This window comes from Pocillopora verrucosa, chromosome 4, assembly GCF_036669915.1.
Source record: "Pocillopora verrucosa isolate sample1 chromosome 4, ASM3666991v2, whole genome shotgun sequence".
In the NCBI taxonomy this organism is placed as follows: Eukaryota; Metazoa; Cnidaria; class Anthozoa; order Scleractinia; family Pocilloporidae; genus Pocillopora; species Pocillopora verrucosa.
Window position 1 is genome coordinate 3,326,953 of NC_089315.1, and position 13,038 is coordinate 3,339,990.

Genomic DNA, 13,038 nt, shown 5'->3' on the forward strand with positions numbered 1-13,038 from the left:
TACATATGGTCTTGCGCAAAAGCAATGACATCAGTCTTCAAGAGATGTTCCAAGGAAAGAACCCTCTTTACTTTCAAAACTACTTCAATCCAATCTGTGAATAAAGGGGGTAAGTTTCTAAAGAAACTGTGGTGCTGCGTCGGTGGGAGAATATAGCAGGTAATTTAGTGTTAACAATTGAGTTGAAAACGTAAATTAGCCACCGTAAAGGGTAAAAAAGCTGATGTTTTGAGCGTTAGTCCATCGTTCACCTCTGACGGACTTGTTAATGTCGATAAGCTCAAAGCTAAGCTATTTTAGGAACAGAACTACTTTTACCGACCCCTGGAAATGCTAGCGTGTGCGAAATATTTTTCAGGATTCCTTCATCCTGTTTCCTAAATTATTAAATAATTCGATAAGGCACAGGACGCTGGAGCAATCTGCGAGCTTTTGTTTCAAAGCTTTCTTTGTTCGTTCACTCTTTGTTCGTTTGTTCAAAGAAACTATCGACCAAAGGCCGAGACTTTTGCGAATTGCTTAAGGCGCTATGAAACCCAAATGATATAGAGCAAATCATGGAACCTTGAGACTTTAACCTTACATAAAAGACCCTCGCTGTGAGAAGACACACAGGGCTTGCACTGTAAGTATCCCGGAGAGCTCTTTACAATTCCTTATAATAAAATTATAAGGAATTGTATGGAGCTTTTTTTAGCGTCAGTCGAGGCGTGGAGGGTGTTGTCACGTACGATCCTTGCGAGGTGTTTTTCCCGACACTCTTTTGACAGAAGAATGTCACGTAATGAAAGCAAACCAGAAACGATTGAAGAGCAACTCGGGCTTTCACATATCATCAAGTTCATTAAAACGAGCATTGAATTTCCTGCACATCAACAAGCCTTTGTTTTATACTTTTACACCGATCACGAGCTCACTTGTGTTTCGGAAATAGATCAATTAGCTACATAATGATGGAGGAATTTGTGAAGGATTTTGAAGATGAAGAAGAACGAAAAGAGCGAGTCATTAAATCACGAAAAAACACTCCAGAAGAAAGAAACAGACAGAGAAAAGAATGGAGAAAGAGGAAACAAGGGAAGCAAATGCCGAATTCAACGAATAAAAATGTTGAACTACAATCACTCAACCGCGAAGCGAATGAGTTGGTGCCTGGTACTTATGAGGCTAAGGAAACGAAACTGCCTCCTTCAGACCAACATTTTGAGCCACAAAATGTCAAGAAACCCCATATCCTCGCGCTTAAACCAGGCAGTGAAGAGAAGAAAGAGGCCTTGGGTGGTTGTTCAAGAGCTGCTAAGATAATTCAAATGGCTGTTGGTGCCGACGCAGTTGTCTCGCAGAAACCTCGTGGGAAACGTCATCAAACCTTTTTAATTGGAAAAAAAACCACAGCGAGCAATGGATCCAGATTTGAACCCAAACGGAACTCAGGCCAGAAAACATTGAATACTTGTCTAAAAATCCAGTTGGGAGTGGAAGCTTTGGACAGTGTTTTCTCGGGCGCTATCGAGGCATCGACGTTATTGTCAAGCAAATGACTCACAACGAAACGTCAGAGGATGAAGAACGAGCAAGGAGAGATTTACTCCACGAAGCAAAGGTCGTTTCTGCTTTGGGGGACCATCCACATCTACCCATGATTTTTGGTGTTGTTACAAAGGCCTCACCATTATGCCTTGTGACTCAATTTCATGGTGTTCAGCAAGAAAGTGTAACTCTCCATCAAGCGGCCGATAACAACGCAGTTACTAAAGCAAACTGTATTTCTATATTTAAAAAGATATGCAGTGTTTTAGACCACGTGCACTCTAAAGTATACCTTCATAACGACATCAAAGGAAACAATGTTGTACTAGAACGGCCCTCAGCCTCTGGGGAATTCAGCCCAGTTCTTATTGACTTTGGAAAGAGCCTTAAGGTTTCATCTGTTACGTTGTACCGCAGAAACGGCACCGTTATGAAATGCAAAGGGAAAAGCTATTTAGCCCCTGAGGTTGTTAGTGAACGACTCTATAGCGTTGCCAGTGACATTTTTTCATTGGGAAGAATGCTTAAGGCGATATCGTCTTTGTTGGGTTTTTATGAAAGGGTCCGAGAATTGGTTAAAATGTCAACCAGAGATAAGCCGTCAGAAAGACCTAGCCTTTATGTTTTCTCTCGTAAGATTGCTGATGTTAAATTTTAGGTGTAGTATTTTCCAAGTCAGCAGACCTAATATCAGATAGAATCGCATCATTGCATAAAATCTCGCCTTCTGATTGGTTGACGAGGGGAGTTGTTTAGCGGGGCTAAGTGATATTGTTTCGCATCCACGTATAAATAACAATTATAAGTAATGCTGTTTTCTTTTTATCTTGTTTTTATTCAAATATGTGATTCAAGGAAAATCCATTACTTGGCTCGTGAATTCCGCGTTAAATTGCACTTAAAAACCGATATCGCACTCATCGCTTCGCGTATCGCTTTTCGCGTATCGCTTTTCGCGTATCGCTTTTCGCGTATCGCTTTTCGCGTATCGCTTTTCGCGTGCAATTAAATGCGGAATTCCCTCGTCAAGTAATGAATCTTCCTACAATAGTTTCATTCAAAGTTTAGTTACTACAATTTCAGTAATTTTAAAATGAAGGACAACTTCTTCCCCATGATTCTGCCACAAGAAATAGTTTATGACCCAGCTTACGTGAATAAGAACCTATTGACAACAGGATAATTGTAAATCATTTTTTATCAGTTTATTACCCTTAACGTGTGAACTACATCCGATTTTGAGGGGACAAAACGGCTTTCTAATGACTGCTGGAAGGGAGAAAATATCTTTCTTAATTGGGTGTAATTCCGTGGCACATTCAGTTTCTTGGCGATCGCTGCCAAAAAGCTGTAATGTCGTCTCAAAATCGGAGCAATTTTGTCCGTTTATGGACAAAATTAGGCATAACAGTGCTGGTCAAAAATAAAATATTTCCTACCAAAAAGTATCATAGTAATATCTTTGTGTAACTGTTTTATTCCGCCACGTTATTGAAAGAAGGACATTTTCTGTCTTTTAAAAATTGCTCATTTAAATAAATATAACGCAAGAGGAGTAGCGGTACAAAAATAGTCAAGGTGCAATCGAATCGAAAAAAGCAGATCTGACGCAAGAAAAACAAAAGTTGATAGACGAAGTGAAAGCGAAGACAACAACAACAAGTTTTATACATACTGCATCTGTTTTACAAAAGGTCAAAAGTATTAAAAAAAAAACATTCAGAGCAACATCAGAAGCAAACTTCGCGATTAACAGAACTTTAAAACTTCCCCCTTCTATCGGTTTGGCTGATAGACTGTGTAAAGTTCTTTTAGACTCTAAAAGCCAAACATTTCTTAGTCACAACCTTTTGTGAACATCGATGTAACGAACCCCAAAACATGATGAAATGCCGCTGTTGTCCTTCTCTTCTAGTTTTTGTTCTTGTAATCCGCGCAGTACATATACTACGCAATTACATCTTCCGAAGATCATGCAATAGTTCCGAGTTCATTAATGAGAATTGCCGTCGAGAGAACGGTCGACTTGTCTTCCTCGATATAGTTTATACTTCCTTCTTCTTCACCAACACATTCCCTTTTAAAATTCGCTGTTCCTTCGCTGACTTCCTGCCTTTTAAAATTCGCTGTTCCTTAGCTGACTTCCTCTGGTGTTCAGTTGAAGATGGGTGACCAATAACTTTCACGCTGTTCCGTTTGTACTTCTTCCTTTGTTTCCTCATTTTTGATCTTCTTCGCATTTCCTCGACAGTATGTTTTCTAAATTTTGACATCTTGTAATGCTGAGATCCGATGCAATAACTTAATGGTAAGAGTCTACCGGCTCAGTTCACAGTAAATCAAGTTGTTATGGGATTTGTTGTCAATCGGTGTTCTCTTTGAAAACAAGGTTGGCACATGAGACTTCGTTTCTTCTCACATTTGCTAATAAAAGGGACCTATTGTTTGCGACAATAGCGGAATTTTTCAAGCTTGCGAGTCACGCGTCATTGATTGAGAGAATTGTTTCAAATTGTATAACTAACGAAAACTCGTAGAAGTGAGAAAGTTCATTGACTTCCGACTGCCGACTTTCGGCACGCCACGCATTAGCAGAGAAAGTCGATCATTGCTAAGTTATTAGACAACTGTTTTGACCTTGCGAGAAGAAAATGCCTTTTTCAGCTCCCTGTCAATTGTGTACAAAGAAGTTTAAAACAGGTGTTTCACTGAAAAAACATTTCGGATTGAAACACCAGGAAAGGAATCTCGAGATCGCGCAATTTTTGGACGAATCAAACAGTCCATGTGAACAGGCAAAAGCAGCAGCACTTATTGACGAAGAAATGGAAGATTATCTCAAATGGCTTGGGGTTCTTGTGGAGCGAATCAACGGATCACTGGTACCGGATCACCCAGGTAAATGCTCTAACCCGCAATGTGTTCTTTATTTTGGTGTGCTTGGACTTACACACTTACTTACACCTAACTTTATTTTCATCGAAAGGAAAAAGGTGCCATGTTGATTGCCTTCAAGTGCCACAGAAGTACTTCGCTCATTTACTCTGTCGTTTGGGAAACCCTATGGTAGACAGCGTACGCGATGCTCCTCATATCCGTCAGCCGATTTTCAAGAGAATAGCGCGGCGCTTTTCATTTAAAATTTTCAATGAGGAAACCTTGAAGCTAGTGTTGGAAGAGCAAGACCTGCTGCAATTTCGGCCAAAAGCCTTATTCAGAAATAGCGATGAAGTGTCTGATATCTCCGAAATGTCAGCAGAAGAAGCACTAGCTTATGCAAAAGCGAGAGCCAGAAAGCAGGACTCAAGACCGACAAGCCGCTCGTACCTAGATATTGGTCCAGGTGAAGGACGCTGTACAAGGGAATTAGAACTGATATGGTGACCGAGTCTCTACTCACGTTGTTCAGAGTACGGCAAACTTACTTTTCGCTTTTTTGTGAGGAAGACTTCATTATAGTTACATTCATTTCAATCTTTCAAAGGCTGAACAAGTAAGTGCAACGCATTTGAAAGAGATGTTGCGTTCGTTTTGCGTTTGAATTTCTAATTTCTTTAATCATCGTTGCGTGGTATACATATAGGGACTCTTAAGATCCATCGCTTCGTTACAAGAGTATACTGTACACTGTTACATGCCGTTGTTATTTACTATTAACGTTCCTAGAGCAAGGATAATAATAATTGTATTTTTTTTTGAGGAAGACTTCACATATCTAGTTACATATTCTTTTCAATATTTCAAAAGCTGAACAAGTAGGTGCAAGGTATTTGAAAGAGATTTCGCGTTCGCTTTGCGTTTGAATTTCTGATTTCTATAAAATCATTGTTACGTTGTATATATACAGGGACTCTAAGATCCTCGCTTTGTTATTGGGGTTTATTGTACACAGTTACACTCTATTCTTCTTTGCTATTAAGGTTCCTAAAGCAAGGATGCATACTCGACGTTTATGATCAATAAATATTGAATAATAACTGAAAATTTTTACTCTGCTCTTATAATTCGGCTAGATTACTGAACACCCTGCCACTCGTTTGCATCTCATTGAATAACAAAAGGCAATTCTTTGTGTATGCTTCGTTCTAAAAGCGTTTCGACATGTGGCCGGGTATTCTGAATGTACTGCGTTCGATTGATAAATTCGTTCGCTCCAAGTTCCTAAATCAAGGACTGTGATGCCTTACGTTAAAAAAATGTACATTACAAAATGCTCACCGGTTGTTACGGTACAAGTCGAGCTATTGGTTTCGCGTAGTGTACTACTTCGTTGAAATTGTTGTGTAGTTTGACTTTCACTGCTTAAGTTTGTATGAAAACAACTTATATCGAAACAACCAAATCGACAAGAAAAAATAACTTAAATCTTGGAATATTAGTCAGCAAAGCACGCTGCCTGTTTGCAACTCGTCGCAACGGTAACAACCGGTTTCGCTACTTGCCGAATTCGCTACCGCCTGGTTCGCAACAACTTCGCTAAAGATTACTTTCTGTAAACCACTTGGTCGATTTAGGACAAAAGTCTTTTAGTGTATTTCTCATTCTTTAAAGCTTACCCCTAGGGCAGGACTTTGCTAATAAGTAGCGACACGAATTGTAGGTAGCGAACTCGAACGTAGCGAAATTTGACAAGGAGCGAAACCGTCGTAAAGCGTCGCAGTCTTCCATTAGCAAAGAGCGTCTCTTATAATGTCATTATACTTCAGAAATTAAAAAGAAGATTCACCCTGAACTATTTACATTTAAGCAACCTAATCGGAACTAAGAATATTTCCGAATCCTAGAATGATATTTGTCATTCTTTCCCGCATCGGCAAAGCTGCACTTTGATTATACCACAGTAGGATTTGGTCTGAAAGTAGGTCACTCACAGGACACTAAAAGAGAAACAACAAGTAACTGTTAAGGTTTAGTCAAACCGGAAGAGAAGTAAGACTGTTCATCATTGGACCCAAGCAAAAATAATGATGCTCATCATGGTATCCGGTCGATTAGCCCCCAAGTTGATTAGCCCCCTGTCGATTAGCCCCCTGTCGATTAGCCCCCAACTAGAAGTCGATTAGCCCCCAACTTGAAGTCGATTAGCCCCGAACTGAAAGTTGATTAGCCCTCAAACAACTCGTAATTTGTTACTTGTCTTTTAAACGGACTCGCGCTCTAACTTTTCTACAAATTAACTTAACTTATTGAACAAACCTGCGAAGGTCCACTGATCTGATGTATTTTACTTTGTAAACATTCTTTCATAACCAAATTCCTCATTCTAGTCCGTTCAACTGTTCTAAAAAACTGACCCAGTCCTCACATGTCAAACTCGCACGCTCCACGTGTCATGAACACCCGAGTTTGCATGCCCGCCTCTCGCGCGCGGAAGAACATTTAAGCGTAATTGATTTTACAGTATAAAAGTCATTTATTGAGAATAATGACCAATTTTAAATTTTAATTTGATGTTAGATCACGATAAAAATCTCTACCTGATAAGTTTGAGTATTTTTATTACCTGTTCACTAGATGATGTATGAATATTATAGGGAGAAGTTTCATGTTAATCAATTGTGGGAGTTGAGAGTTAAGTCTCGTAGATGAAAGTTAATTTTTTTGAAATAAAAATTAAAAGAAACAGAAACCCAATAAAACCTAAACGAACTAAATCGTAGCAAAAGTGTAATCTACTAAGTCGGATACAGATTTCAATTGGGGGTTAATCGACTTCTAGTTTGGGGGCTAATCGACTTTTTCTTGGGGGCTAATCGACTCAGTGGGGGCTAATCAACTGGGGGCTAATCGACTTGGGGGCTAAACAACCTACAACCCTCATCATGATTGATCCCACTATGGGGCAAAAATTTATTAGGGAACATTCTTTTTAATTTTAAAATCTTACTTCCCTGCGCAATCAATTGAATGGTTTTTTTTCTTCAACGTAAGTCACTAAAAAAACAAACAAGTGCTGGTTTCCAAAATGTCTAAAAGAGTAAGGAAATGAAATCGCTTTGTTTCAGCAAATAAACTTTGGGCAATTCTGCTTGTGGGTGAAAGATAACGTATTCCTCAGTCAACAGTTTCGTAGTGTTAGATACAAAGAAAGTTAGACTTACCTTTCGATTTAAGAAAGTCTCAAAAAACAGCATGACAAATACTCCACAGTCGTACCCATTTTCTGGTTGCTGCACCTGCGGGACCAAGCATTTTTATTGATGTCACTTTGAGTGAAAAGATAGCTACCTAAAACCATCATCATCGTCCGCTTTTTACCTCACAATTGTGACAAAAAAATCTTTACCCCTGTTGGTTCAACAGCGTAGTCTTCAATTTAAAAAGGCACATCTCAAATTCGTTCACAAGCAATTCCTCTCATCAATGCACAACAAAGAACTAGAAAAATACTTGCGCGATAGGGGCGTTCTGATCACTGGATTAACGTCTTACCTTGGGGTAGTATAGGAGCATTGATTCAGGGGTGAAGTCAGGAAGAGAACTCTCTCCCTTAGCCAACCACTCGCATCTTACGAAACTGCGAACAAATCAAAATAGAAGGTTTAGCCTTAAAAATGCAGCCGCAATAAAAATTGTATTGGAAACAAAACGGGTAGAGGAAACGTTTCACAACTATCACTGCAATTTAATAAGTTACCTTCGAATCAGGTCTGCCTCTCGTTCTCTTGACGAAGGACAGCCGTCAAACCCATCCTCCGAGCCATAGACGATTGAGTCGATCATTATGATTGGAGCCCTACGAATATCAACGACAAATAAAGACAATACTTCGAAACTGCAAATTTAGGACAGACTGTTTTTTCTGACACTCCATTCGGTTAACAGCTTTAGGACTGAGCCCCTTATAATGAAACAGTGTTGATGTATATTACAAAATATTATTAAGGATAAACTGTAAATGTAAACCCTTATAGGAGGTCAAGTGAAGTTTCTGTTATCAGGCATCTAATCATCAACAAGCAATTCAACCACACACCTCCGCGAATTTTTGTCCATTCGTGCTTTTCCAACCAAAAAGGGTAGGTTATAGATCAGTGCCAAGAACCAGTGTCCGCTAAAACGAAAAGAGATCATAACACGGTCAAACTAACCCTGCTAATACAGGCATTGAGGGGGCTATAAAAAGTGTCCATATTGACGGGGTGAAGAGTAATAATAAGAAGCGGGGTTTGACTGTAAAGTTTAATAAAAATCAAAGAGGAGAAAGGGAGTGTAACTGGCTAAACCTTTAAACACAAAACACAAATGGATGTACCACCTAAAGTGCAGCCTATGTTAATTACCTTTAACTAAATAAAACACTAGGTTACAGTGCACCCATGGGTGTGCTACCTAAAGTGCAGCCTATGTTAGTTACCCTTTACTAAAGAAAACACTGGGTTACACTGCACCTATGGGTGTGCCACCTAAAGTGCAGCCTACAGTAGTTACCTTTAACTAAATAAAACACTGGGTAACACTGCACCCATGGGTGTGCCACCTAAAGTGCAGCCTATGTTAGTTACCGTTTACTAAAGAAAACACTGGGTTACACTGCACCCATGGGTGTGCCACCTAAAGTGCAGCCTATGTTAATTACCTGTAACTAAATAAAACACTAGGTTACACTGCACCCATGGGTGTGCCACCTAAAGTGCAGCCTATGTTAGTTACCCTTTACTAAAGAAAACACTAGGTTACACTGCACCTATGGGTGTGCCACCTAAAGTGCAGCCTACAGTAGTTACCTTTAACTAAATAAAACACTGGGTTACACTGCACCCATGGGTGTGCCACCTAAAGTGCAGCCTATGTTAGTTACCGTGAACTAAAGGAAACACTAGGTTACACTGCACCTATGGGTGTACCACCTCAATGCAGCCAAAGTAAGTTTCCTTTAACTAAAGAAAACAATGGGTAACACTGCACCCATGGGTGTGCCACCTAAAGTGCAGCCTTTGTTAGTTACCTTTAATTAAATAAGACACTGGGTTACACTGCACCCATGGGTGTGCCACCTAAAGTGCAGCCTATGTTAGTTACCTTTAACTAAATAAGATACTGGGTTACACTGCACCCATGGGTGTGCCACCTAAAGTGCAGTCTATGTTAGTTACCTTTCACTAAATGAGACACTGGGTTACATTGCACCCATGGGTGTGCTACCTAAAGTGCAGCCTATGTTAGTTACCTTTAACTAAATAAGACACTGGGTTACACTGCACCCATGGGTGTGCCATCTAAAGTGCAGCCTATGTTGGTTACCTTTAACTAAATTAAACACTGGGTTACACTGCACCCATGGGTGTACCACCTAAAGTGCAGCCTATGTTAGTTACCTTGAACTAAATTAAACACTGGGTTGCACTGCACCTATGGATCTCTAACTATAGAAAATTCTTGTTACTCTACACTTTAAGGTGTGTTAACTAACAAAATCAGACATGCTAAAATTAAACAATGGTTCACACTTCAATCCTGAGCTCACCTATATTCCTACATGCAGTAGCTTTCAGTTAATGGAGCTCCATTAATTTCAAGCTGTTGTGTGATGGAATTAGTCATAAGATGGGCAAATTACATAGGAGACTGTAGCAATTAAAGAAATACTCACAGAGGTATTTGATTCCTAAAGCGCACTCCGACGGATCATCTGGACGCTGTATGAACTCAATGAATACACATCACCAGTGAACTTGACTACATGATGTTAAATCAAGTTGCAAGTATAAAAATAATAGTTGCTTCTTACTAACATTGAAAATGAGGTGCGATGGCCGCATTATATGCCGACGACACCAAGGCATATCGCAGCATCAAAGGTGTTGAGGACTGCATATCTCTGCAGAACACTTTAACCAACATGAACGCATGGGCCATGCGAAATAACATTCGCTTTAACTCATCAAAATGCAAAGTCCTCTCAGTAACTCGCAAAAAAAGCCCAATTATCTACGGCTACAAACTCAATCATGTACAACTTGAGCGGGTCACAAGTGAGAAGGATGTCGGAGTTATTGTGACTAGCTCCCTTTCATGGGATTCACATGTCCATACCGTCATCGCAAAAGCCAACAAGCTACTTGGGCTTCTAAAGCGTACATGCCCTTTTCTGACCGATGTTTCAGTCAGGCGGTCCCTCTATCTGGCTTTGGTAAAGTCACAACTGTGCTATGCAACGCAAGTGTGGTCCCCAGCCCAATTCAGTCTCAAAAGTCAGCTTGAAAGAGTACAAAGACGTGCAACAAGATGGATTCTAGGCACCAGAATTGGGGAAATGAGCTACCGAGACCGGCTTATCAAGCTGAATTTGCTCCCTCTCACCTACGACCGCGAACTTAAGGACCTTGTGTTTCTTTACAAATGTCTGAATAACTACACGGATCTAAACATCCTTAACTTTGTTTCTTTTATTTCCCACGGCCGCACCAGACGAAGTAATTCCTTCAATCTCACAACACCTTCATGTAAAACAAGTACCTTTCAGGCCTCCTATTTCAACCGAACTGTTAAACTCTGGAACTACGTCTGTACCTTATCACCCCCGTCCAAGTTTTCTAACCCGACCGCCTTTCAAACTTTTGTAGCAAAACACGTGTTCTCTCTTGTCCGTTCAGTTTTTGATGTTAATAGTCCGTGCACGTGGTCAATTGTTAGGTCGTGTCCCTGTCATTGATTTTTAGTTATCTAGCACTTTTTCACTGTAAGTTTTTACATTTCTCATTTTTTTTTTTTCTTTTTTTTTCCGTTTTTATTAAGGGTAGTGCCCCGCATGGGACTCCATGTCCCGTTCGCACTGACCCTTTTTGCGTATGTCTATCCATTTTTTTGTCTCTTTCCTTGTATATGTATTCATTTTGAGCTTGTAAACGTACCGAATAAAGCTGTTAAATAAATAAATAAATAAATACATCAACACGAGCCTGGTAAAATGTAACTCTGTTAAGGATCAAATTTTTTGCCGTGTTCACATCTTCATTTGTCTTCTTGAATTTATCCAGTGGTAGGGCAAGTTCTACAATTTCTTCAAGATGTTGAAGGATTTCCCGTTCTGTTGGACCTGAAACACAACAGCAAGAGAGCAAATTAAAAAAGAAAAAAAAAGATTTTACCTAAGACCTATGGAAAACATCTCTTGAAAACATTATTTTAGGAAATGTCTTACCAGACATTGAACTGACATGGATATTCTGCTTTGTAATAGCAGACTGTTGATCTGACTTCTTCTTTACTGAGATGCGATCGCCATGAAATGACTCTGGGCCATAGTTTTTCAAGGCAGCATTGGCCTCTGCTAGGGAATCTACCCTGTATACAAGAAGACCAATGGATGCCAACAACTGTTCAGTGTTGCGCATCTCCATATGGAGAGCACAAAGTTGAATGTTGCAAAGCTCTTCGTCCAAAAGAAAAACCAGATCATCTCGTATACCAGTTGATCTACAAGGCAATTTTCTGTTTTTCTTTTTCTTTTTCAATTACCAAACTATGAGAACTCCTTTCCTGACAGTATGAAAACAATTTTTGGCAACCTTCCAAGTTTGGCAAAAGATCCTGAATGAGGATTTTAGTTTACTAGCAACAATTTAAAAAAAAAAAAACCCAAACTATACACTTAATTTCAGTTCATGCTTTAGTACAAGTCATTTCCCCATGGCTTACAAAATTCATTTTGTTATGTAACAGTAAGAAAATCCCCTTTATGTGTTTGAATGTAATTTAATATGACAATGATCAAATGCCTACACACCTTCCTATGTTGCATTTGCTTCTAAGGCAATCCAGGCATGTCTCATCTGGAGCAACATCATGGCATTTGCAACCCTGAAAAAAACAGGCACACTATCAAATAATATATAATATTATAATTTCAGATAGAACTACACATTTATCATGCTTCCGATTATCTTCTTCAGAGTTCATGCAGATTTTTGGATCCAAAATTCAAGACTTTTCCCAGACCTTTTTTCCAAAACATCAACTTATTTTTCCAGGCTGAAGATGGTCAAATAGGTGATCAATAGAGATCTTGAAAAATGCAGAAACCAAGCTTCTTTCATGATACACTGCAAATGTACAATAACCATGGGGCAATTGTGAAACTTCTCATTCTGTGATTGAATGTCTTAGCTACAGGCGAGATTGAATTGACCACAGGGGAAAAAAATGAACTTATTAAGCACTTTTTGTAGCTATAAAAAAACTCCAGACTTGAACTATTTTTCTAGACATTATCTTCAATTTCAAGACTATTTCCAGGTCTGGAAAATCAAGACTTTTCCAAGAATTTATGACTCTGTGTGAGCCCTGTTCTTTTTACAGTACATGTATTCATACTTTCAGTGATTTTTAAATGTTTTAAAGCAGAATGACCTTTAGAGAAGTACTTTACAACTTTTTTTGACTGAATTAAAGCTACTTGATGTTTCTTTCACTCACTAATTATTTTCCCAAATATTGGCAAAGATCAAAGTCATCTGAAATCACTGTAAAAAAAGTTGATGAACTGATGCAGCACTTTTATGTACC

The 13,038-nt window shown here is 39.2% G+C and overlaps 2 protein-coding genes and 1 pseudogene across 3 annotated transcripts; 1 reads left to right on the forward strand and 2 right to left on the reverse strand.

Annotated features, from left to right (window-relative positions):
- The first annotated feature begins 953 nt into the window (after positions 1–953).
- On the forward strand, positions 954–2,961 carry LOC131798788 (uncharacterized; annotated as a pseudogene).
- Positions 2,962–5,081: 2,120 nt separating this feature from the next.
- LOC131772386 (sentrin-specific protease 6-like) lies at positions 5,082–10,274 on the reverse strand. Of its 2 annotated transcripts, XM_066166209.1 has the most exons (6): positions 10,124–10,274; positions 8,507–8,584; positions 8,168–8,266; positions 7,963–8,047; positions 7,632–7,706; positions 5,082–6,407 (listed from the first exon to the last, which is right to left on the reverse strand). In XM_066166209.1, exons 2-6 carry the CDS (start codon positions 8,524–8,526, stop codon positions 6,282–6,284), a joined length of 405 nt encoding a protein of 134 aa, XP_066022306.1. In that variant the 5' UTR covers positions 8,527–8,584; positions 10,124–10,274; the 3' UTR covers positions 5,082–6,281. The 2 variants fall into 2 exon arrangements, with proteins under 2 accessions (XP_066022306.1, XP_066022305.1); XM_066166208.1 differs by lacking the exon at positions 10,124–10,274 and having other exon boundaries at positions 8,507–8,628.
- A 1,117-nt stretch (positions 10,275–11,391) lies between these two features.
- LOC131791511 (uncharacterized) lies at positions 11,392–12,328 on the reverse strand. The gene is made up of 3 exons (XM_066166210.1): positions 12,260–12,328; positions 11,675–11,949; positions 11,392–11,569 (listed from the first exon to the last, which is right to left on the reverse strand). The coding sequence occupies exons 2-3, from the start codon at positions 11,871–11,873 to the stop codon at positions 11,397–11,399; spliced, it is 372 nt and encodes a 123-aa protein (XP_066022307.1). The 5' UTR covers positions 11,874–11,949; positions 12,260–12,328; the 3' UTR covers positions 11,392–11,396.
- Positions 12,329–13,038: the final 710 nt, after the last annotated feature.